The sequence below is a fragment of the Anastrepha ludens genome, chromosome 3 (assembly GCF_028408465.1).
Source record: "Anastrepha ludens isolate Willacy chromosome 3, idAnaLude1.1, whole genome shotgun sequence".
In the NCBI taxonomy this organism is placed as follows: Eukaryota; Metazoa; Arthropoda; class Insecta; order Diptera; family Tephritidae; genus Anastrepha; species Anastrepha ludens.
The window spans coordinates 7,987,373-8,012,927 of NC_071499.1; the positions used below are offsets into that span (position 1 = coordinate 7,987,373).

General features: G+C 37.2%; 2 protein-coding genes across 2 annotated transcripts in view; one reads left to right on the forward strand and one right to left on the reverse strand.

Moving 5' to 3' along the window:
• LOC128856977 (thyroid receptor-interacting protein 11-like) overlaps positions 1 to 6,135 on the forward strand; it is a 59,376-nt gene extending 53,241 nt beyond the window's left edge. Inside the window, exons 5-6 of the mRNA XM_054092457.1 lie at positions 5,347 to 5,613; positions 5,689 to 6,135. Of these exons, the coding sequence (XP_053948432.1) occupies positions 5,347 to 5,613; positions 5,689 to 5,987 (566 nt within the window). The 3' untranslated portion in view covers positions 5,988 to 6,135. The remainder of the gene's footprint in view (positions 1 to 5,346; positions 5,614 to 5,688) is intronic.
• Positions 6,136 to 15,525: 9,390 nt separating this feature from the next.
• Positions 15,526 to 25,555, reverse strand: part of LOC128856978 (adenylate cyclase type 9) — a 57,382-nt gene continuing 47,352 nt past the window's right edge. Inside the window, exons 3-5 of the mRNA XM_054092458.1 lie at positions 20,108 to 21,256; positions 19,946 to 20,046; positions 15,526 to 19,887 (exon numbers count right to left, since the gene is read on the reverse strand). Of these exons, the coding sequence (XP_053948433.1) occupies positions 16,694 to 19,887; positions 19,946 to 20,046; positions 20,108 to 21,256 (4,444 nt within the window). The 3' untranslated portion in view covers positions 15,526 to 16,693. The remainder of the gene's footprint in view (positions 19,888 to 19,945; positions 20,047 to 20,107; positions 21,257 to 25,555) is intronic.

Genomic DNA, 25,555 nt, shown 5'->3' on the forward strand with positions numbered 1-25,555 from the left:
TAATAATAACTGCATTGATGAGTCAAAAGAGATAAAAAAAGAGAAATTAACGAAAAGAAGAAATTAAAGAAAGAAGAAATTAAAAAAAGAGAAATTAAAAAAGAAGAAATTAAAAAAAAATGTTAAATTAATATTTTGTTGCAATGTTTCCCTTAAGCCACGCTGATTGATTCTTAAAGGTAAATATCAGCTGGTAATTCTGGGATTTTTCCAATTTTCAAACACTCGGAATTTCAGTTGGTATACACTTTTACGAATTCTATGTAGACACCGCAAAGCAAGAAAACTAAAAAAAAAAACGAATTAATAAATGATAAATATTGTATATGTAATTATCATGCGCATCATCTATCTGCACCAACACCACCACATTAACAAAAAAAAAAAAAAAAAAAAAAAAAAAAAAAAAAAAAATCACAAACTAAATCGTTAACCTTTATAAACAGCAAAGACACAATCATTATTCACAGCCACATTGCCACGATCGTCAATAATTCCATAATCTCTCATAATAATATGACTAGCGGCTGCTTCCACGCGCTCTCCACCTCATCAAAGAATAACTAAACGCGCATATCCGCGCTTAGCGCCTCCGAATGTATGGTGAATTTAAATTAAAGCAGAATATTCGGTTGATGGATTGCAAACAGCTAAATGATTGAATTAGATAGCTTTTCGTATGCATAAATATTGTTGTTTTTTCTCTCCTAACACACACTTTATTATACATACATATACATACTATACATACTAATATTTTTATAACCAATTTACAAAGTGTAGATTTAATTTTAAAACATAATCGCCACATAAATACAAAAAAAAATCTTTTTTAGCATTAATTTTATTTGTATTTTATTTTTCATGGCTGTCAAAATTCTATTATGCATAAGTAACATAAAATCTCTTTATTCATCTACCAAAAAGACATAAATAAGAGTACTTTTGTGAGCATAAAATATTTCAAAGAAAGATGTGCACTTACAAAAAAATTTACTTGATCTAAATATTGTCTGTGAATTTATCTCATAAGTGAGAAATTAATGCAATTTCAAATTCATTTATTATATTTTTTATAATTTTATAATTTATATTATTGTTATATACAAATTACAGTAATATGGCTTTTGAGTCATCTTTTGTTAATATAAAAAACCCCATCGATCGATCAGATTAAAAGGCAATCTTGCACTTTTATCGCCAGTATTTAGAGTGATTTTTAGTAGTAGCGACATACTAAAATACCACCGCAGTATCAGAGTATGAACCTTATTGGCTCAACAGCCAAATAATATTTTTTGTTTGATTCGATTACAGCTAAAAATGTCAAACTTAGGTTAGGTTAGGTTGACCTGGCTGGCTGAAAGCCATCACATAGTGGTACCAGAAGGAGCTTGACCCTTACGTTTCTTTGTAGTAGGCTTCTTGTAATGGACCTGCGGCTTTTGCGAATCTAAGTAAGCTCTGCAGCTCTAACCCGGAGCGACATTCTAACCTCTCATATTGTAGAGTTCCTAAACATTTCATTCGGGTTCTAGCTAATGCAGGGCAAGAACATAGAGTTGCAAGAGTTTCCCTCTCTTCTAGTTCATTGTAAAATCTGCAGCTGCCATTGTTTGCAATTCCCATCTTGTATGCGTGTGCCGCTAACAAAAAAAAAAAACAAAAAAAAAAAAACTTAAAAATAAATAAAAAAAAGCACAACCAAGCAGATAGCACTTAAATTTATTAAAGACTTAAAAGGTATAAGTATGTAAATTGTAATTTTGTAATTTCGACGTACAATCCCGTTTGCAGCTTAAAAAGTAATGCGCACAAGATGTCGATTTCTATAAAATTTTTCCTCCATGACATTTTCTATAACTTTGTTATCAATCCGCCTCTAAAGTTTTTCGAAATTATGAAAAAACTATAATCTATGTATTTCTTAACTAACATAAACTCCATACAATCTCTGCCGGCATATTCTGCTAGCTTTCTCTTCTTATAAACATGTTAGCAAGGTTATCGTACACTGCTCACTAGCATTAACATTCGTCTGTTATGTTAACTTCGAATGTTTGCAGTTTTCCATTGCCAAGTGCTTTAAGGAAATATATTTACTAATTATTCATTTTTATTTTATTTTATACAAGTTTATATATTTAACAATAGAATTATTTTATAAACTTACAAACTAACGCAGCACTAGCATACGTAATAGATATATTCTATTTCTTAACATAAAATCTATACAAGCTTTGCCAACATACTCTGTTACTTTTCTCTCTCTTATTTGCATACATACCTTACTCACATAGGTTACCGTAGACTGTTAAGTAGCATTAACATTCGTCTGCTATGTTAATATCGAATGTTCTTAGTTTTTCATACTCAAGTGCTTTTAGGCAATTTAGTGATAGTAGCAAACGTATGTATGTACATATAAATCATTTTTGGCTAACTTTTGATTTTGCAGACATTTTATATGCGTAATTGACACCAGTATCTACATAGTAAAATAGTGATTTTCGTGAATTAAAAATGCATAGCGACTACTCAGTTTCTGTTGCCTTTCGTATATGAAGAGAAAGGCTCCGGGCTATGCAAAGCTGCTGTAGCGCTTGCTTTTAGATTTTCTATCTCACTGAGTGTTCAACTGAGATTTTAAATTTGGCAATTAATTGTAGTGTTAAGTATTTAGATTTGAAATAGCCAAAATCAGCAATGTAACCCAAACAGATTTTTCGACTATTTTAGAGTCTGATGTTAATTTATTATTTAGTTGCACTGCTAGCGCTGCGTTTGCTTCAGTTTACCTAATAATTTATTATTATGTAAGCTTTTTAAAATAAAATAAAATAAAATAAAATAAAGTAAAATAAAATAAAATAAAACAAAATAAAATAAAATAAAATAAAATAAAATAAAATAAAATAAAATAAAATAAAATAAAATAAAATAAAATAAAATAAAATAAAATAAAATAAAATAAAGTAAAATAAAATAAAATAAAATAAAATAAAATAAAATAAAATAAGTATGACTGCCAACACCTCTTAGAAGACATGCAGAAGTCGACCATACTGGACACATGTGCAATAGTTCGTAGATTTTTTAATTAATTAAGCAATAGTAATCGCATGGGCGTAGAACTTGGACTACGCTCCACCAGAGCACAATCCCTTGAAAATTTTATCCGGGATGTGTAATCTCCGGCAATAGCCGAGATGGATTAAGCTCGAATAAAATAAAATAAAATTAAATTAAAAAAAATAAAACAAATATTTAGTTGCAGTATTTTAGGTTAGGTTAGGTTAGTCAGATTGCTTGTCTAAGACAAGACATTCGTGGCTCTAATGTCTTTTGCGATACCTGCATTTGATTTATATTCCTTAAGTAAATCGCTTAAACCACTTAGATCTTTTTAAGAAGGTCCCTCTAATAAGATATTTTGAAAATTTCCCAGGTTTTCAAAGAAATAATCGCCAAGACATTTGGCACAGTGTTGAGAAAATAACATACAAAATTTTGCACTCAATTATGGTTACAAAATCGCACATTCTCTAAATATTTCTGTAACACTTCAAGCCATAACTTACAAACTGTTGTTGAAAATATAAATTTCTTTGTTTTAAATATTTTAATTAACACTAGATTTACCAGCTATTTAAATATAAATATTTCTACCAAAACCAGTCAAAATGACTGGTGTATAATAAAAATTGCTTATTGTGACTTTCAGTCTTTATCCACTCTATTTTTAGTACTCATAATTTTTAGTACATCACATTGGTACTCTTGTTTCTTAATAAGATTTTTATAAATTATTTATAATTTTCAGTACTCATTATTTTTAGTACATCATATTGGTACTCTTATTTCTTAATGAGTTTTTTATAAACTATTTAAAATTTTCAGTACTCAATATTTTTAGTACATCATATTGGTACTCTTAATTCTTCATAAGATTTATATAAATTATTCATAATTTTTAGCACGCACTGTTTTTAGTACTCATTATTTTTAGAACTCATTATTTTTAGTACTCTTTATTTTAAGTACATCACATTGGTACTCATATTTCTAAATTCTTCATACCTAAAATTTTCTTTGTTAATTTGTTGATTATTGTTTTAATTATTTAGCCCACCGCTGGCTTTTTTTTATTTTTTTTTTGCAGTTTAGCATAGCTTAATAAGTATAATTCGCTTTTTTTCCGAATTTTTATTGTTATTGTTATTTTTTTCGTATTTAGACTTTTATTCTTATGTATTTTTTTTCGAATTTAGCTTCTTATTTTTCTTCGAATTTTTATTGTTATTTTCGTTTATTTATATATTTTTTTCGAATTTAGAATTTTATTCTTATTTATTTATATTTTTTTCGAATTTAGAATTTTATTCTTATTTATTTATATTTTTCTTCGAATTTAGATTGTTATTATTATTTACTTTTTTTCTTGCGTCCCACGTGTCCGATGCAAAATTGGTTAATCTCAATTTGTAACTGTGAGCGATATCGATATGCTGAACTCACGTTGCATCTGGAGATTGCCCGAGGTTGTATCCGTTTCTACATTCTTGTTTTTGTTATACTTGTTGTTTTTGTTGTTATTGCTATACTGATTAATTTAAATATAATTTGAATTGATTTTAGTTGATTTTATTTAATTTGCTCTAATCTTGTAAGAAAAATGTATTTGCATAAAAATTGGCGGCGTTGCCATGCATTCTTTTTGCTCTACCAGCTAATTCAAACACTACTAGAAAAATATGTACAAAATAAAGTGTAAACTTGTAAATTATGTTAGTTACCTAAATTCAAAGCCTGCTGCCTGCGCTAAAAAACACTACTCCATTAAGCTACTAAGTATAAGTCAATTGAATAAAGTCATTATTTCCCAAACCATTAAAATGCTCGCTCCACTCGCATCGAATGCTCGTGCCCTGGCTCCTTAAACCGGCTATAACTGCGTGCGTCTGGTTGAGTATTACATCAGGTACTGGTGTGCAAGTGCTTCTCATTCTACCAGTACTTATGTCATACTGTCCCGGACGCCACGCCCAAATCTGCATGCACAATAACAACGTTGGGGGGGAAATATTAAAAAGCAAAAGCAAAAAAGAAAGAAAAAAAAAAAACAGAAAACTTAACAAGTGTTTAATGCCTGCAAAGCAAAGTGTTTGAAAAATTAACTCACTAAATGCATAATTTGTAATTTCAATTTAATGAATGGTTATAAATATTTATCATACATTTTTAGTGTTATAAACTACTCTACTGACTGCTTTTCTATTTCAAACTTTTAACCATTTTCCAACACGTCCACTAATACCACTTACGTCTCATGCATTTCTCCTTTAGTCGAATCGTTGAAGCAGCAAAATGCGCTACTCTCCGCCAAACTGAATGCCAGCGAATCTAGTCAGTCGGACAAAATTGAGAAGAGCCTCATCAAGAGTCTGTTGATCGGCTATGTGGTGAGCAGCAATCCGAATGATAAGAGCCAGGTGCTGCGCATGATTTCTTCCGTGTTGGATTTCACACAAAGCGAGTCGGACAAGGTTGGCCTCAACAAGCAACAATCAAGTTGGCTTGGCGCCATATTGGGTGGCAGTCCGGCTGCGCAAGGTAGTAATCAATAGACGTGCAGCGAATTTAACCTTTTCTACATTAATTAAGTTCTTGGTTTTCTTTCCATCTCAGGTGTGCACTCTAAAGACAATTTAGTGCAGGCTTTCGTGCAATTTCTCGAACAGGAATCACAGCCTAATTCGGATGCCAGCAGTATGCCCAACTTGCTAAATATCACACAACAGAATATTCCGCCTACGGGCACACCCAACCAGCCAGCGCGTCGCATATCCACGTCCAGCAATAGCAGCTCAACGGCGACGGCTGCTAATGCCTCAGCGCCCATACCCATTCAGCCAATGATGTTGAATGAGTTTGCACCGACGCGCAATTCCAGCTCAATACTGAAGGATATTCTAAGCGATTCTTGATTATTGTAAATTCGCTTTTTGTATTCCACGCTGTAGTTACCTTTATTCTACTCTACTTATACAATATTTTATGTGCATATTACGCTTGCACGCGGATGATATTTTTGTTTTTATAAATAATAAGTTTATATACGTCTGTACATCTGTACATCTATGGTATTTTGTTGCATTAAAATGTTTACTGTCTCCGTCAACGAGCGACTTGTACGTCAGGTCCTGGTCTGGTTTTAATTTATTTCGTTTTTTGTCGAGTTTTTCTATTTGATTAAAATATTTTGTTTTAAATGTAAATATATCTACACAAAATACGTGCATTTTTCCATGTGTCCTAAAGCACTATTTGTGCTCTGCATTGTGATTGGAAGGCGTCTTTTTATGTCGGCTAAAAAAAAGTCTAATGCAAAAAACTGCAATTCAATAGAGTGTAAAAAATATTGTATTGTATCAAAGCGTATTTGAAAATAGTACACGAATAATATAAACCATATATTTAAGCACCCTTTAAAGTAAATAAATCAAATGATATTTTAAAATACAAAAAATTAGCACAGTTATGGTTTTAATGCATGTTCGAAAGCTCATTTAATGCGCGAAGTGCTTCTTTCGAGGCGTTACTTTTCTTAGCATTTCCGGCATAATTTTTTTTTGTATATCCTTTTCCACTTCGCTCGGGAGCATAGGACCTTGACAAGGCTATTCCAACGTACAGGGTTCTGGACTGCAATGACGGACTGTGATGGCGTCACCTTGCCATGTGATGCCGGCATCTGCTAGCTCGCGCAACATCTGGGCGACCGGAGCCTTTGCTCTCTTTCAAGTTGCAGTCCAGTACCATTCTCCTGATGGTATTTGGTGATTTTCTAAGCGGATTATTGCTATTGCTATATTATATATTATTTATGAGACCAAGTGCATTAAGGTTTAACAATTTTGTTCACATTACGATTGATTGTCAGGTGATTGTCAAGGTGTACTTTGCCACTAAAACCCTAATTTCGTGCAATAGCATCAATTCGTCACTGGACTGTCCACCGAGTCTAATCTCACCATTTCTAGTGAAATTGTATTAGAACCTCTCAGCAGCAACATTTTACTACAGGGTCCGATACTCGAAGTGTAACCAACTTCAGACCGCTCGCGCAGCTGATGCACGGGCATCAGATGTCTGTTAGTTGGCAGTCCATAGTATTGTTTACAAGCACACGGAAGCAATTTGCCGAGAGTAAACGCGAAAAAAGGAAATCAGTAAAGGATTTCAAACGTAATGGAGTGATTGCATTATATTAGGCTGGGAAATCACAACCAGCGATTCTTCGTGAGCTCGAGCACCTTAAAGTAAATAAAGTCTTTGTTTATCGATACTGGTAGCATCGCGAAACGTCATGGGGGTGGCCATCCAAAGACTGCAACGTCACGTGAAATGGTTGAAAAAGTGAAGAAGCGACTTGAGCGAGATCTCCTGCGAAGTGCCAATCAAATGGCAAAATAACTGAAAATATCTGACCGTAACATCCACCGCATACTGAAAAATGATCTCAAAGTCAAGTCTTAGAAGATCCTAAAGGCGCATGATATCACACCAAAGCAGCAACAAGTCAGAATTGAGAGAGCGAAGGAGTTGCTTCACTTGACCGAAAGTGGTCACTTTCCAAGCATTGTGTTTTCTGACGAGAAAGTTTTTCAAATTGAGCAATTCGTTAACTCCCAAAACGATTGGGTTTATTTGACCGACCGTTCATACGAGAATTTGAGTCATCCATTGGCCACCAGGAGCTAGCACCCGCCACAGGTAATGGTTTGGGCAGCTGCAACCGCGGATGGGCGTTCTCTAATCGTTTTCATCGAGCCTGGCGTCAAAGTAAATGCAAAATACTATCGGGAAAGTATTCTGGAGGTTGCTTTGAAGCCGTGGGCAGACAAACATTTTGGTGGCAAACCATGGACGTTTCAACAGGACTCAGCACCGTCTCACAAAGTTCGAGTGAACCAAAAATGGCTAGAAGCAACATTCCGAACTTCATAACGTTCATACCAGACGTCAAATTCAGCAGACGCGAATCAGATGGATTATTCTCTTTGGGCCATTTTGGAGAGCAAAGTCCGAATTAAAAGATTCACCAGTCTCGAGGCGCTGAAAGAAGGGATTGTCCGCGAGTGGGCCCAAATATAGGGAACTCACATTCGGGCAGCTTGTGATTCATTTCTGTACCGTCTCAAAGCCATAGTCAAGGCAAAAGGTGGTCATATCGAAGCTTTTTTTTCAAAATCAACAATTTGGCAGCCTCAAGAAATATTTTTCAGATTTTCGAAAAAAAAACCGACAGTTAGTTGTTTACAAAAAATTTAAATTAAAAAAATCCTTCAATCAGGCACGAGTTTTTAATGAAAAAGAGGAAAATCTACCAAGCGGGTTTTAAGTTACAGTGATCACCAGTTCAAAAAACATAGTTTTGAGAAAAACGCATTTAAACCTTTGCTTTTAATTTATTTAGAGTTATACGAATTATATTAGTTACTTACACTGTGCCATTTATTCTTGGGCCATATCATAGTTCTTCAGCCCTGAAAGCAGCTCCCAAAATATCGATTTGCTGTTGCCTACGTAGCATTCTACCTTTTCGAGAGTTATCGTTAGCGCGCTTGTCTGCCACTCTCATATGTGGTTGCTTGCAGCTGCTGGAAGTAGGAAGAAGAAGTAGCTACATCTCGAACGCTCCGGAGCGCCCGAGTGCTCTTTGTTCTCTTAATTGGCGCGATAACCGCTTATGCGTTTTGGCCGAGTTTAACAAAGCGCGCCAGTCGTTTCTCGTGCTAACCGGTGCCAGTTGGACACACCAAGTGAAGCCAAGTCCTTTTCCACCTGATCTTTCCAACGCAGAGGAGCATTTCCTCTTCCTCTGCTGCCACCAGCTGGTACCGCATCGAATACGTTCAGAGCCGGAGTGTTTGTATCCATTCGGACGACATGACCCAGCCAGCGTAGCCGCTTGATCTTTATTCGCTGCGCTATGTCTATGTCGTCATAAAGCTCATACAGCATCGTCCCATCACCTGCGATATTCACCGCTGCCAACGTGCAAAGGTCCAAAAATCTTACACAGAATCTTTCTCTCAAACACTCCAAGCGTCGCTTTATCGGATGTTCTCATCGTCCACGCTTCTGCGCCTTACGTTAGGACGGGCATGATGAGAGCCTTATAGAGTGTTAGTTTTAGCTTAGTTTAGCGATTAAGTTCTGCTGCTCGTACGATCCTCTCCAACATCAGGTTAAAGAAGTCACCCGACACCGAGTCAGCCTGTCTGAAACCTCGTTTGGTACCAAACGGCTCGGAGAGATTCTCCCCAATTCTAACGGCGCTGCTGGTATTCAGCAGATGTCGCGGCATACAAATAGCTCCTTTTTTTACTGTCGAATGCAGCTTTGAAATCGAAGAAAAGATGGTGTCTGTTGATTCTCTTTTCATGGGTCTTTTCCAAGATTTGGCGTATTGTGAATATTTGGTCGATGATATGATTTCCAGGTCTAAAGCCACACTGATAAGGTCCAATCAGTTGGTTGACGGTGGGCTTCAGCCTTTCACACAATACGCTCGTTAAAACCTTATAGGCGATATTTAGAAGACTAATCCTGCGGTAATTGGCACAGATTGCAGGATCACCCTTCTTATGGATTAGGCAGAGCACACTTAAATTCCAATCGGAACAACATTCACTTGGAAGTGGCCGGGACTAATCTTCTGCATATGGTTCAAGCAGCTCACAACTTCCGGGATTAGCCCAAGTATTCACACCCGTTCGGGAGTGAGCTAACGTGAGAAGGCGAAGCATTCCAGGATAGCTGGTTGTGAGCTGGGTGTAGAACCTGCCACTTAAAAATTCTCCCCAATGAAGAGATTAAAAAAGCCTCAGATGAGAGCTCCCTATACTGATGACGAGCGCCCTTTGTTAATTGTTGAATAACTCGTAAAGTATTTGCCGGATTCAATTCAAATTTTCACACAATATTTTTAAGATAAGACAATACAAAAAATACAAAAAAAAAAGATCAAATTTTTTGAGAATTCTGACTACCCCTAACCTCTTAACATGCCAAGATCACTGTTTCGTATGTAGTGTGGTGCTTTTACTAAAGAAATTTGTTCTGCAGGCGTTGAAGTTATATACTTTTTGCTCGCACATTCCCAGAATTGGATGCTATAGGTCCAGACAGGCTTAGAAATTTGTTTGTAAATAAGTAATTAGTTGAAAGTTTTTTGAGTTTGAAATCGAGTTCGATATGTTTTTGTTTCTTACGCGCAGTGCAGTCTCGCATCGAGTGTAATACCTAAGTATTCATTGAAGTATGGGATTGTCGATTCATCCCTAAAGATTGGTTTGTATTCTGTATTTTTTCAGAGAAAAAAGTCATGTCAGAGGCTGATTTGCTTTTCTTTTGCTAATCCTCCACTTTTTTGCAAAGTGTTTGCCAGCATTTTGACTCTTAGTAGCAGCACCTTTAATGCTATCGCGCGCTGCAAATAGCGCAGTACCATCCGAAAATGTTGCAGTTGCATCCTGGTTTGCTGCTGGAAGGCCTTGTGTTTAGAGGAGATACAGCAGAAGCCCCAAGAGCAAAAGGAAATTTATGGAGACACTATGAGAGTTGCCTAAACCTAGGCGTTGCAGTGTCACTCTCATACACAAACATATGTACATCCTATGGCAGATTTGCTTTCAACTACTTTTGCTGTCCTAAAGCCCATCTTTTACTTACCTTTTTCAATGATTAACCAACTTGGTTTTGATTTTTAGTTAAAAGAAAACTCCATTGCTTGACATTTAGACACAATATTTCAGTTATTTTATGTATTTCTTTTTTTATGCTTCGTGTATCTTTTATCAATTTCGTCAAATTAGTTTCTTTCTTCGCTAACAGTTTTGCTTAAAAATGTGTAAATACATAAATAGGAGGTACTTGAAATAAACCAAATGATTTGGCAAAAATAATTCAGCAACTAGGATCAACTTAATTCGTATATATAAATGTAAGTATGTACAAATTTTTCCTACGATATTAGAAGCTAAGTTAATTAAATGTTAAATATTGAAAAGAGTCTGGGCAATCGCAAAGGCATCGAAGTATGACAAGAGAAGGACTCTGTACTATTTAGTATGTGAGTTTCTATGTACTATAGTAGAAATAAGAAATAATTTACAAGAGTCATGTGCTTAGATACAAAAACATAGATAGTTTCGGCCAAACACATGCAGGGTGTAACCATTTGGTTTCCTGCATAGGCGATAAAACTAACAAATATCAAGTTTCATATTAGACCCACCTCGTAAGGGTTAACAAAATATCATACAAATATCAATGGCTTGCGTTTAATGATATCATTTTATAGTTTAATTAATAAACAATTTGTAGGTGGATGGGGAGTAACATCTAAAATAGTTTCAAACTCTTCGTCAATTTCAACATTCTTCACATAAATCTCTTATTCAGCGTTCAACATTTTCATATATATTTATATAGATCTGTATTTCTTATGTTTAGCAAATATAATATATATTTATGTGTGTACATATATACAAGAAACTAACATCAGCTATACATATATTCAGCTATGGTTAATACATACATAAATAATGATCATTTTCCATTTCATTTGCGCTAAGAAATAGTTAACTTTTAGAATCTGTCGATAAAATCTAGTTAAAATAGATGTCATCTGCAGGTATTCCATTGATGTGCTTTCTGTTGTATAGGCATAGGAAAATTTTACAAACTTTGAAAAAAAAAAAATAAAATTATACCAAAAAAACATTTCTTTTTCTGCTTACATTTGCCTTGTTTTGGCAAGTTCGTTTCTTTCCTTCATCTGCGACAAGTTTTCGTTTTTTTAATTTTTGTTTTTAATTATAAAAATATACATTAAGTTTAGCTAAAAGGAATTGCTAAGTTTATTCTAATTGTGTGTATAAATATTTGAATATTTTTTTTTTACTGAAATATCATTGTGAAATACTAGACACTTGCACTAACGCATTTTTGTGCTAAATATTATTTGTTTTGTAAAATTTATAGAACTTAAATTATAGTGAGAGATGTACAAAAATAATTTCTTCGCTGCTCGTACAAATATAAAAAACTCTTTTTGGCTTTTTAGTAAAAAATAAGTTTTTATGAAAGCATATTTTTCTTTCGTCCCAGTTTGTGGTTCAGATTGGCTAGTGGGTGCTTTGTTGGAAGAGTTGTCGGGTACTTTTACATTTGTATTCATATTAAATATACTTTAAGAGATGCGTTCGCTATGACTTTTCTAAATATTGTTTTGGTTTATGGATTTAACTTCTTCTGTGACAGTTCTTTGGAAAGCTACTGTGTAGGACTTGAACTTTTAGTTTTAATATGGCGATATTAGAAAATATGGAAAAGTGCAAAATTGAAAAAAATACAACGAAAGTAACCATCATTAACAAAAAAAAAACAAAACAAAATTAAAAGAAATAAAAAAAATTAAAAAAATAAAAATAAACGAAAAAAATAACAAAGAAAAAAACTAAAAAAAATTAAAAACAAAATTAAAAAAAAAAACTAGAAAAAAATTAAAAAAAAAATTTTTTAAACTAAATTACAAAACAACCAAAATTAACGACGAACAAAAAAACAATTAATAATTAAGAAAAGATTCGAAAATGCGAAATTGAAAAAAAAAAATTACAACGAAATCAACCATTATTAACAAAAAAAAAACAAAACAATTAAAAAAAAGCCAAAATTAACAAAAAAAAAAATTATATTAATTAAGGAAAAAAAAAATTAACACAAAAAAACAACAGAAATTAACAAAACAACAGAGATTCACAAAATATAAAAAGAAAACCGAAAATTAACAAAAAAAAAAGAACAAAAAAAAAATAACAAAAAGGTTTCAAAAATAAAAAAAAACATAAACAAAAAAGGCAAAAAATAAAAAAAAAAAAAAAAACTACAATAAAAAAAAAAAAACCAAAACTACAAAAGACAAAAAATAACAAAAACCAAAAACTAAAACAAGACAAAACGAAAATTAACATTAAACGAAAGAAAATAACGGGTGATTTTTTAGCTATTATCTTTTTAAACAGTTGGTTTAAACAGCTGACGCACTTTTCGTGTTTTGTTTCACAACAACGCTTGCAAATCATTGAATTTTATTATAAAAATGCGTCTTCTGTTACGAAAGTTTATCGCGCGCTTCTTCCATTTTATGGTCAGTCTAATCGACCCACTGAATTTAGAACCAAATTTACATTATTGGACATCAAACCACCAACATGCTTACGTAGAGTGCGAACGGAACAAAATATCGCAGCTGTATCGGCCAGTGTTAATGATGACCATCAATTTTCGATTCGTCGCCGTTCGCAGCAATTGGGAAATTTTGCGAAAGGATTTAGGTGTGAAGCCTTTCAAAATACAGCTGGTGCAGGAATTGAAGCCGAACGACCTCCCGCAACGCAGAATTTTTGGTGAATGGGCTCTTGAAAGTTGGCCGCAGATCCACTTTTTTATCGAAAAATTGTGTTCAGCGACGAAGCTCATTTTTGGATCAATGGGTACGTCAATAAGCAGAATTGTCGATTTTGGAGTGAAGATCAGCCAGAAGAATTGCAAGAGCTACCAATGTATCCAGAAAAGTAGAAAAGGTCACAGTTTGGTGCGGTTTATGGGCTGGAGGTATCATTTGACCGTACTTCTTCAAAGAGGCTGCGAATCGTAACGTAACTGTGAATGGTGAGCACTACCGTGAAATGATAGCCAACTTTGTTTTGAATGCAAAATGCAAGGGCTTGACTTGCCTAACATGTGGTTTCAGCAAGACGGTGCCACATGCCACACAGCACGCGTAACAATGGACTTGTTGAGAGGCGAGTTCGGTGAACATTCTATTTCACGTTCGGGACCTGTCAATTGGCCACCCAGATCGTGCGATATAACGCCTTTAGATTATTTTTTGTGGGGCTACGTTAAAGCTCATGTCTATTCAGACAAACCTGCTTCAATTAACGCATTGGAAGACAACATTAAAGCATTTATATGTGAGATACCGGCCGAAACATTGGAAAGAGTATGCCGAAATTGGACTAAGCGCAGTCGCATTCAACATTTGCATGAAATAATCTTCAAACATTAAATTATATGGACTGTACTATCGATTTAAATAAAAATTTCATGCGTTTTTCTGAATTTTACGTGTGGTTTTTTGAAAACCTTTCCTATAGCTCTTAAAAAATCTTCCTTTACCAAAAATAAGGAATAACACTTATAAAGAAATATAAAAAATAATAATTAATAAAGAAAAATTAAAACGAACAAAATTTACAATAAGCTAAAAAAAAAAAACAAAAAAGAAAACAAAAATTAACAAAAAAAATTCTACAAAAAAAAAATTTAACCATATGAAAAAATAAAAACAAAAAGTTAGAAAAAACCAGAATAACCAAAAAAAAAAGACAAAAAAAAATTACAAAAAAAAAACGAAACAAAAAACAAAAACACAACAAAAGAACAAAAAAAAAAAAAGATAAAAGTTAATAAAACAAAACAAAAAAAATTTAAAGCAAAATTAATAAAAAAAATATGTGCACAAAAACCAAAATAAAAAAATTTAACAAACGAAAAAAAAAAATTAACATAAAAGGAAAAACTTTGTTTTTGTTACATAAAAAACAAAATAATAAAGAAAAAAAAATAAAAAATCAAAACCTTGCAAAAAAAAAACTAAAACCAAAAATTAAGGAAACAAGTTACAAAAAAAAAAATTTAAAAAAAATAATTTACAAAAGAACCAAAGTTAGCAAAAAAAAGTCTCAAAACAAAAAAAAAAATTCTCTAAAAACACAAATAATAATTAACCATTAAAATTGTAAATACAAAAATAAAATTCTTGAACTCTGGTGTAGTAGTAATTAGTGGAATATTTTAGAGTTTGTGTAATCCAAATTGCATATTGCATCCTTAAAATGTTTCTCGATTAAACGGTTAGGCCACTGTAGGAATTTGAAAAAAATCATATTTTTGCATCATTGAATAGGTTACAATGTCACAAGCGAAGGATTAAACTGAGAAATATGTCTCAAAACTTCTATTTTGAATTTTGCGCAGGTTTTGTACCGAAAACTTTTAAAAGCGCTTTTCTTCTCAAAACTGTATTTTTCGAGCTCCCGACTAAAATCATGAGCGTTTGACTTAAAATTTTAACTCTACAATAAAAATTAAATTCTGCATGGAAGTAAGGATGTTGGGTTTGCGATAAATTACATAAAAAAATTTAGAAAAAAAAAAATTACGATAAAATAAAAAAAATAATTTACAAAAAAAAAAAAGATATTGTACAATAAATTAAATAATAATTTACAAAAAAAAAAAAAAAAAATTACAATAAAATAAAAAAAATAATTTAGAAAAAAAAAATTGCATAGCTGTTTTTAGAAACAAGGATCTGTAATTTTTTTTTTTTAATTTTTCACTGCTGTCGCATAATCTTAAAAAAAAAAAAAACAAATCCGGCATCGAAGAAAAGCTGCACAGCGTTATTTATCTTCTACGTGGCTTTAAAGTAAATAATGAATAAAATTAACAATATTTAGAATAAAGTTTCCTTTGTCAGAATTTTGATTAACTTCATTTTCTCATTTTTTCCGGTGCTACAGTGGTCGCGCCCTTTAATCATTTTTCAGCAAAGTCCCTCTCATAAGCGAATATACATATTTTGGAAACTAAAGCGTTTGATCTCATTTCAAATTATAGTCTTTAAGGCTCTCGTGGATTAAATTTCCTGATATTTTCAATAATTTTAAATTTCGACAATATTAAAATTTAAATTTTTTTTTTAGTATTTTAATTTTTTATATTTTGTAATTTTCCATATTTTTTGTTAGATTTGTATTAAATGTTACGCTAAGACATCGAAAGCCACATTGATACGAGTACATTTGACGAGAGCGCACTAAGGGTATACATATATGGACTTGTATATTATATGCATGTAGTTGTATGCTAACATTTTTAGTATGTCTGTATGTAAGCAATGTCCTGTTAACAATTTCTCGTTTTGTTTCATTTGCTTGCACCGTGTGCCTGATTGCGTAGGGCCTTAAAAAAACGTCAATATCAATAAGGCCAATCGTCCCCAAGCGCACTCAACCAGCTACCGAATTTTTCGTATATGTATGAGTATAATACATACACATGCACATACCGCAACAAAAACAATATTTGCCTTTTACATGTTCAGCTTAGCTTAGTTGGTCTGTTTGCACACCATTTAACCCACCACGGTTTGCTAGGCTATACCCACCTTTCCCCACAATATCACAATTTAGTTGCCTATTCAAACTGCAGATACAATGACTTCAAAATATCTAAATTTACTCTAACCATAAATGCAATTTTGAAACCTTTCAAGGCTGTAGACCCGCAGATCCACGCACTATTCATACAATCCTCGCAGTCGTCGCAAATCTCGTATCCTTTTACTTTTTATGTTTGCTTTCCCACTCCTCCTTTGGCAGGCTTCCTTCGGCCACTTCCAGTTGCTGCAACCTATAACTCTAAGCCTCTACACGTTGCCCCTGACTATTGGACGTTGCCAAATAATCATTCGACATCACAGCACTTGATTTCCATCCACAAAAAACTTTTATTTTCCCATTCACAGCTCACTGCGTGCGGTGTGGTTTTAGGTGCCCTCTTTATTCGTTGACAGTTCATTCGGTTCGCGCCCAGTCACTTCGCCGTTTGCCGCTTTCAGCATTTTGTTCGGTTCCGCTAATATCTCTTCTTTACTGTCTAATTTGTCCACTACTTTCTCTTCTTCTGTCTTCTGTTCAGCCTCTCCTTTGCGCATTGTGTATAGGTACACCTCCATGTGGTCCTTACCTTTCACGTAAACGCTGCCACGCCGTTCAAACTCGTACTTATCCTCGAGGAAGGGCAGACAGTCCTTGCCTACCTGTATGCGATTTGGCATACCTGTGGAGTCCATGCGCGATGCCACATTTACCGCATCGCCCCAGATGTCGTAATGCAGCTTGCTAGTGCCGATCACACCGGCCGTCACGTCGCCGATATTCAGCCCAATGCGCAGTATCAAGTTGAACTCAAGCAAGTCCTTGTTGAAAGCGTCCACCACCTCTTGCATGGCTATCGCGAATTCCATTAAAGCGTGTATGTGCTCGTTCTTGTCGCCACGATGTGAGGGGTCTAGACCGCTGGCTGCCATGAAAGTTGAACCGATTGTTTTGATCTTCTCTACACAGCGGAATTCGGGTTGGGAGAGCAGCTCATCGAAATCCCCTATTAGTTCGTTCAAAACGCGCAAGTATTCCTTGCCTCCGAGATAGCTTTCGTCGTACATTTCGTTGAAGTTAACTATGGAAGCGAAGATGATCGCCACATCGTGATGATTTTCAGAGTATTTGGCGGTATTCTTCAGATGCTCGGCCACATGCTTTGGTATTATGTTGTGCAGCAACATATCTGCTTGATTTTTCATGTTCTGCACGCGTATTTTATCCTGATTGGCCACAGCATTGCCGTAGAAGGTTAGGCGGTAGCCGATCTCGAACTCGCGGTTTAAAAACCAAACCAACACTAGTATAAGCAGTAGATCGAGATAAATCTCTACATGATAGTCTTGAAACCACTTGATCTCCTCGATGAGATAATTTCCACCCTCGGCGCCAGGGTAAAGTAAACGCGTGGCATTTGCGTGTTGTGCCACTGCCGCTGCTTCGGCTGCATCTGTTCGATTCGAATAGACTGTTAACTGACTTACGGCAATGCCTACGAAGCACATGGCCGCCATTAGTGCCAAGGTATTGCGCACCCAACAGTTGAGCTGCGTGAAGTTGCAAAAATGCACAATGCAGACGAAGATTAGGAAGCCGTAGTGATACTCGAAAGCTTCGAGCAAGTTGAGATCGAGCAGCAGGAAGTTCGCAATGATCAATATTACCGGCATTGCCATGAGTATAGCTAAACAAATATGCCAAGGATACCAGCTGGATATGGCTTCGAATATGCGGTCCGCGCACGATTCCGTATCGTTGACCTTCGTGCGCGCCTGTGTATTGTGGCGCCGGCACATTTGCCGCGTGAAAAGGAATAATGCGAAAATTTGTATGGCTGTAAAGACTGTGAAGAGTGAGACCCACAGGCGAAAGCTGGGTGTAACGGTGTTTGGAGTCATAAGAAAGAGTGATATAGAAATGCACAAGTACACTGCGATGCCGACGAAAATGTCGATGTATGTATTGTAGCGTGGCGTTGCCAATGTAGGAGGTCCTTCAGTCTCATTCTCATTGCCAAAGCGATGAGCTTTGGAGCGAAAGTCGCGCTCCATTTGCCTGGATTTAAAGTACAAACTGAAGCGCTTGAGCGGCGGCTTGACCAGGTAGCTCCGTTGCGATTTAGCGTTGTCACGAACACAGCGTATCAACTGAAGGTCGGACTGTTTGCGCAATTGTTGCAGACAGGCTGCCAGCGGATCAGTTACTTGCGGTGTGGGCTGCGGTATCGGTGGGAGTGCCACGTGGGCCAACATTGTGGCATCACCTATGTTCGAAATGCTAGACGTCGAACTGGTAAAGTAGCCAGAAACACGATGTTGACTTATGGCGGTTTGATTGAGCGCGTAGATTTGATGTTGTATTGAAGAGCGACGCGAATTGCTCTTAATGCCTGAATCTTTGCGCGAGGTAGCCGACGGACATATACTAAGACCATCTGGCCAAATACTTGAATTGCGTGAGTGCGCAGCCTGATGATTGCCTGTCACTGTGAGTGTGGAAGATAAGGGTACTTCGCTATGGATTAGTGGCTGCGCAGCGGGCGCATCTTTACTTTTATTGGCCGTGGCAGAAGTTAGTGTGGAAGCGCGTGGTCGTGGCAACGGCGAAGTCTCTGATTTTCCACTGCGTCCGCATTGCGAACGGTAGCTGCCGGAGCGGCCGAAGGGTGAGATATCGCTGCGCGACTGACTGATGTACGAACGAATGTCGATGATATCGTCAAACATCGAGTACTGACCGGGTGAGCAGCAACTACCATCAGGCGATCGTACGTAATTGTGTGAGATGCCCGTAGAGGTGGCGGCATGGTGCAGCATTGGTTTTTGCGGGATTTCGAGTGTGTGTGACACTAATGGTAGCTTGGATGACTCAATCACCACAGGTAACTGGTGATAGCCATTTGGTTCAATGAAAGCAACAGTCTCATCCGTGCCGGCCGCCACAGACTTAGAGCTTGGCACAATACTGCCAATATCAGCACTTGACGATTTGTCTGTATGCTTAACGATATCCTCGATTTTTTTGAAAAAGCGTGGTACTTTGCAAACTTTCAATTTGATTTTCGTGCGTCCATTTTCTTCCGCTGAGTGAGCCTTTTCTACATTGCCATTTGTGCCATTAACTCCATTACAGCAGCCATCATCCGCTTTGTCCGGGTCATCTGTGGAGTCCAGGCTGCCGGGCAGACTCTTTGTCGTTATAATGATCTTTGGTCTTTCGCGCACCACCACCACTGGTGGCACGCTCATTGGATCGGCATGAATGATGCCTCGTTCGATATCGCGTTCGCGGCTCTGTGACTTCTTGCGCAGCTTCATGCTGAGCGAGGTGAGACGCGGACGCATCGAAAGTATGGGCGAGGGGTTGAGTGAAGAAGATAATTGTCCGACAGGCGAAGCAGGCGGCACATTCGGATGAATAACCGAAATATTTGTGGTGCTCAGCGAAAGTGGCGTAGATTGGCCTGGTATGCCCGGCAGCTGCAGGTGGCTACCATCATAGTTGGTTGGTATGCTAGGACTGAGACTGTTAGCGCGCGATACATCTTTCCGTCGGCCAACGACAAAATAAGTGCGATGACCTGTAGTAAAGAATGTATGAGTTCGACTGAAATGTTCAAGCGGTTGAGTGGAATTTACCAAAAACTTCTTCGCCCTCCTCGAGTAGATAAGCGTCGCCCAGAAATTTGGAGGTTTCCTCGGAGATGTGCACCTGCTCAGGTTTTCCAGTGGACTCCATTCTGTAATGAAAATAATGCGTTAAAGTTTTCTAAACGCGGTTCTTAATTTGCATCTGCTTACTTATTCGCCAAGGATACGTCGTTGCTCCAGACGTCAAACTTTACACGCCTTGTGCCTACGATGCCGCACAACACGGTACCGGTATGCACGCCGACACGCATTTTAACCCCCTCATGACGCTGTGCATCAAAGCAACGCATCGCATCGATCATACCCAGACCCATTTCGACGCAGCAGATTGCATGATCCGCGCGTGGTTCCGGACACCCAGATACGCAATAATAGCAATCACCCAACGTGGAGATTTTCTCGCAGCCACTCAGCGTACAGAGATCATCGAAACGCTCGAACAGGTCGTTGAGTATCTCCACCAGTTGCTCGGCCGTTTTCGTAGAGGACATTTTGGTAAAACCCACAATATCTGCAAACAAAATGCTCACGTTGTCCATGCTGTGCATATGGAAGGGACGAAATAAAGATTTCAGGTCATTGGAAGTGCGCGGTCTCACATAGTGGGAATCTGGATCGATTACGCCATCTTTGGTATCAATACCGCCGGCCCCGCTCTCATTCAACAACATGTCGGCGACTTTTGGTGGCATCACCGAATGTATCATTTTCTCCTTAAGTTGTTTCTCCATCTCCAACTGGCGACGAACTAGCAGATTTTGTCCCACCTTCATAAACATGCCGCGCATGCGTACCATATTCATGACCAACACATGAACGCCCACTAAATGAACGCAAATGTGCAGTAAAATGCGCAACAGCATAATCTTATTGTTACTCTCATTCGCGGTGCCATGAGTGGCACTGTCGCCCATTACTATGTGTGAGGCGACCTCAAAGAGAGCGGAGTAGGCGACGGCTATGAAGGCACTCATCCATAGTGGCATTGGCAGGGCCGTATATATGAGTAGCACGATCGATAGACAAATCGAGAAGTGGCCGAGCGGACTGAAAGCGCGGCCGGTACAGATGAGAAAGGTCAAGGAGGAGGCGCACAACACAACAGCCGTGAGCGCGGACGTAAATGTACGATAGGCACGATACATGTCCCAGTGCGTGAAACACATGGCGGTGATTGTGATGAGTGAAAGCATTGAGAAGGAGCTGGAAATTGGACGCCAATAATTCTCCGAGCCGCCATCGATCAGGAAGTACAGGAACCAGGAGAGGGAGCAGAGTAAAATGTAGTAGAGCGCAAATCTGCAAAAAAGTGAAAGTGAAGATTTTAAGGTTAGATTAGGTGCAAGAAATTATTCAAGAAGTTGAAAGCAGCAGTGGTTAAGTATAGTCAAGAAAAACAAAAAGAAAAAATCGTAATAAGAAAACGTTCGGTTGTCTGAGAATATTTATAACTAAATTAAGGCTAGAATATTTATAACTCACTTAGAATACAAAGAAAAACACACAGTTATACATTGCATCAGTGGCGCCAGTAAGACGAAGCGGGCAACCGCGGTAATAGCGCAGACACACCAAATGTCGCGAAGAATGGCAGAAAAATGTGAAACACAGATGGCGCTCCAAGCAGTAAGAAGCTGTTGTTCCTAAGCAACGACAGGTAGGCATTCCCACTATTTATGACTGGTAGCGGCAGGCTAATCACCTACCCTGTCAGAAATCAAAATATATTAACGAAACCAACGCAAGACTGAGTCTTGTTGAGGCCCTATGCTCCCGAGAGGAGTGAACAAGGAAAACAAAAAACTCAAATATCTTTTGTTTTTTTTTGCCGGGATAACGCCCGTGAACAGGAAGCTCTCATGAGTGCTGCTATATCTGCATAGCAAATTGCACGACTTGTAGTTTCACAGCTACACCTATGTACTAAACATCTCTCCACAATCTACCACTCTTCCCGCGAAACTACCAAAAAGATATTACCTCAAGGGGCTGGTTAGCTCATAGGCCGCTGGTTATCATGTCTACGAAGCGCCGCGTGTCTTAAATCATTGTGAATATGTTTTGCAACCGCGTAGCTTGGCTTCCAGTTATTACCCGATTTTTGCATAAAATCTATAATATTTTCTCCAATTAATAGGATACCGGTATCGGTAGCATAGCGTGGGCATTGGAACAAGACGTGATTAGCGTCTTCTTCTCTTTCCGTGCAGATTGGCAGTTTGGGGAACTATCATAGCCTAAATCTAGGGAGGTATTTTCAAAATAGAAACTGCCCTGAAAGGAATTGGGTTAGGGGGAAGTTTATTTCTCCATGGCTCCTTTCGAAGCACGTCGTAAGAGTGGATATTAGCCCATGCGTTCATCTACCTTTCGGTGATCTGCTCCACCGGTCTTGCCAGTGGGCAGTCGAACGACCCCTTTCTCCTTCTGCAATATTTTTACGCCTTGCTTTACCGTTGTGTTCGGATAGCCTAATATAAACTCTCTGCATTTCTTTCGCCAAAATGTCTGCAGGGTCTATACCTGCAATAACGAAGGAAGCGTCGTTCGAAATCGTATGGAAGCTACAGATGGTCTGCAAAGCGCTTAGCCGATTGAGGGCTATCAGTTTTTTCGTGTAGCTATTTATGTTCAGTGCATCAGCCCAAATCGGTGTGGCATACAAAAGAACCGAGCTGACTACCGGGCTATATAGTATCCTCATGCTGTGACTAGGGCTGTTGTTTGGCTTTATTCGCGACAGCAGGACTGTACACTTGATGTGTTTGGTGCGTTTCGAAACTTATACGACTGTCAATCATCATTCCTAGGTATTTAATAGCTGGTTTTGGGTTAATAGTTACTGTCCAGTTGCCCTGCTCTAGTCGGGGCAAGGCTTTAAATATTTGGCTCTCACTTTTTCGCCACATTAGCGGATATTGCGGACTTAAATATCACAAAATCTGGTGAAATTCATTAGCAGCTTGGAGCGGTTAACACAAACGTAAATCGCCACTTGTTGGTCGTCATCCTCAAACCCTCTAATCCAAGCTCTGAATTCTGTCTGGTTCCTCCGTCTTTCCTGTTCCCTTCCCCTCCCTCTGTATGGTATCACAACGAACAAATTATAACTTTTTTCCAAGTGGGTCCCACGCAAGGGCAGCCATTTAACCTAACCTAATCTACAGTCCCAACATTTACATTTATAATTTCTACTACCTTTCTGCTGCTTATTAGGACTACATCGGTGTTATGCTCAGCTAATTCTTGCTCCATAGATCTCAACCAAGCCTTCATCCTCTTTACTGATTCGCTGGCGATACTCTCAATTTCTGAATATGTTTTACCACCATTACCTCCACGATTTCATCCGCGAATCCAATGGCTTTAGTTATAGGGGACATATTCAGTCTTAGAACCCAGCCGTACATTAAGTTCCATTGCAGTGGGCCCAAAACTAATTCTGGAGGAACCCCTACTGACACGATATACTCCTCAATGCCTGTGTCGCTCTAATCTCAGTTTAAGGTCGGTGAAATAGCTTCCAATTATTCTGATAATACAGGGTTTTCCAATAACAGGTGTTATTTAAATATATAAAAGGCTATCGAGAGATGATTAATGGCTTTTTATGGTCAGAATTGGATGGTTTTGATTTGGACAACGTTTATTTTCAAAAAGACGGCACTACGTGCCACACAAGCAACGAAACCATTGCTCTTTTACGGGAAAAGTTTCGGGATCGTGTTATCTCTCGAAGAGGTGATCACAATTGGCCACCGAGATCTTGTGATTCAACACCTTGTGACTTTTTTTCTTTGGGGTCACGTGAAAGAGAAGGTCTACGCCAACAGCCCACGGTCGATTCAAGACCTCAAAGATGAATTCGTTAGGCTATCGAGGACATAGGGCAGCCACTTTGCAATTCGGTTATGGAAAATTTCATGAAAAGGATATTGTCCTGTATGCGTGGTCGTGATGATCATTTGTTTGATGTTTACGACATACCTTCCTCTTTATAATGAAATATACATCCGATCATTTATATTAAAGACTAGCATTTTTCTTTGAATATCAAAATAACATTTCTGATTGGAAAATCCTTTATAACTAGGCGACCCTATTTTTGCGAGGGCTAGTAAACGCTGCCAGCGAGCTGTATTAAAAGCATTTCTAACGTCCAGAGTTACCACAGCTCAGTATTCCTTTTTCCCACCGCACCATCTCTTGCCTTCAATGGCTTCTGTTGTTAAATCTACCACTCATTTGATAGTATCCACTGTTAAGCGGAATTTACTGAGGCCAAACTTATTGAGGAATGAAGGCGAATACGAGTAGTAAATACGAATTTCTTGTGTTGAAATCATTGGTTGCATATACGTGGATGTTAATCGGCGGCAACCGACCTTTTAAATCAAATGTTCTTGATTGCTGTGGCCGGCCAGTGTAGTACCATTTTATAGACATCATTAAAATATTGCCCGTGTGTAGGTGTTTATTAATTTATACGTATATGAGAAGTGTGTGTGTGCTCCTCCAATCGGACAACTGTCATTTAGAATTGTCGCCGCAAAGTCGACCAGCAAAAGAATGCACACAAAAGGAGCTAAGAATGAGTGAAGGAATGGTGAAATGCACCAAACATTTTATAAATATTTATTATCTGAGGATACCAGCAGGAGTTGAGGTGAGAATGAACGCGTCGAATTGGCGTCTCATTTATTTCAGACTTAATGAATATTCAGTGTCACGTAATTAAAGTTAATTTGATGCGGATGCGAAACAAAAAGTGGGTGCAAGAGTTCTGCGGCGGGAGGCACTTACTTTTACTGGTAGATGCACTCGTAAAAGTGCAAATAAATGTTTTGAGTTGTTGGTCGAATTATGCTTAAGGATACCATAAAAGTTAATTTTGCAATTGCATTTGATAGTAATTGCCGGCTTTGAGACATGAATTTAGCATTTGACAAGTATTGATTTTACGTAGCAGGCGAGCTATGCCAGTTATGCTAGCTGGTAGGGTTCCGAAAATTGCGTATTTACTAAAAAAAGGAAGCTTTCTTATACCCCATACATTCAAAAAATAATTAAATAAGTAATTGGTGCATATAATTCTGTTAAGCCGAGCTCCTCCTCCTCTTTGTGGCGTGCGCCTTGATGTTGTTCCACAAATGGAGGGACCTATATTCAGTTTTATGCCGACTCCGAACGGCAGATATTTTTGTATGAGAAGTTTTTTCATGGCAGAAACATATTCGGAGGTTTGCCATTGCCTTCTAAACCTCCGTTTCCCGAATGGTAGTCACGCACCTACCCATTCGGCTACGACAGCCTCATAGATTCGGGCTCACATACCCTAATCCTGTTATACTGACTTTTACAATATTCACATTGTTTTTCATAATAATTTTTTTTTGTATTTTTTTTGTAAATTTTTTATAAAAGTATATTTTATTGTATAATAAAAAACTTATAAATCAAAGCTCCAAAATTTTTCAAAAGTTTATAAAAATTTAACAAACTTCAAAAAATTGCCATGAAAATTTTCAACTTTTACCTTAGGCCACTAAATGAATATCTTAGGCCATAACCATAGGTAGGTATCCCTTGTCTGCAAGG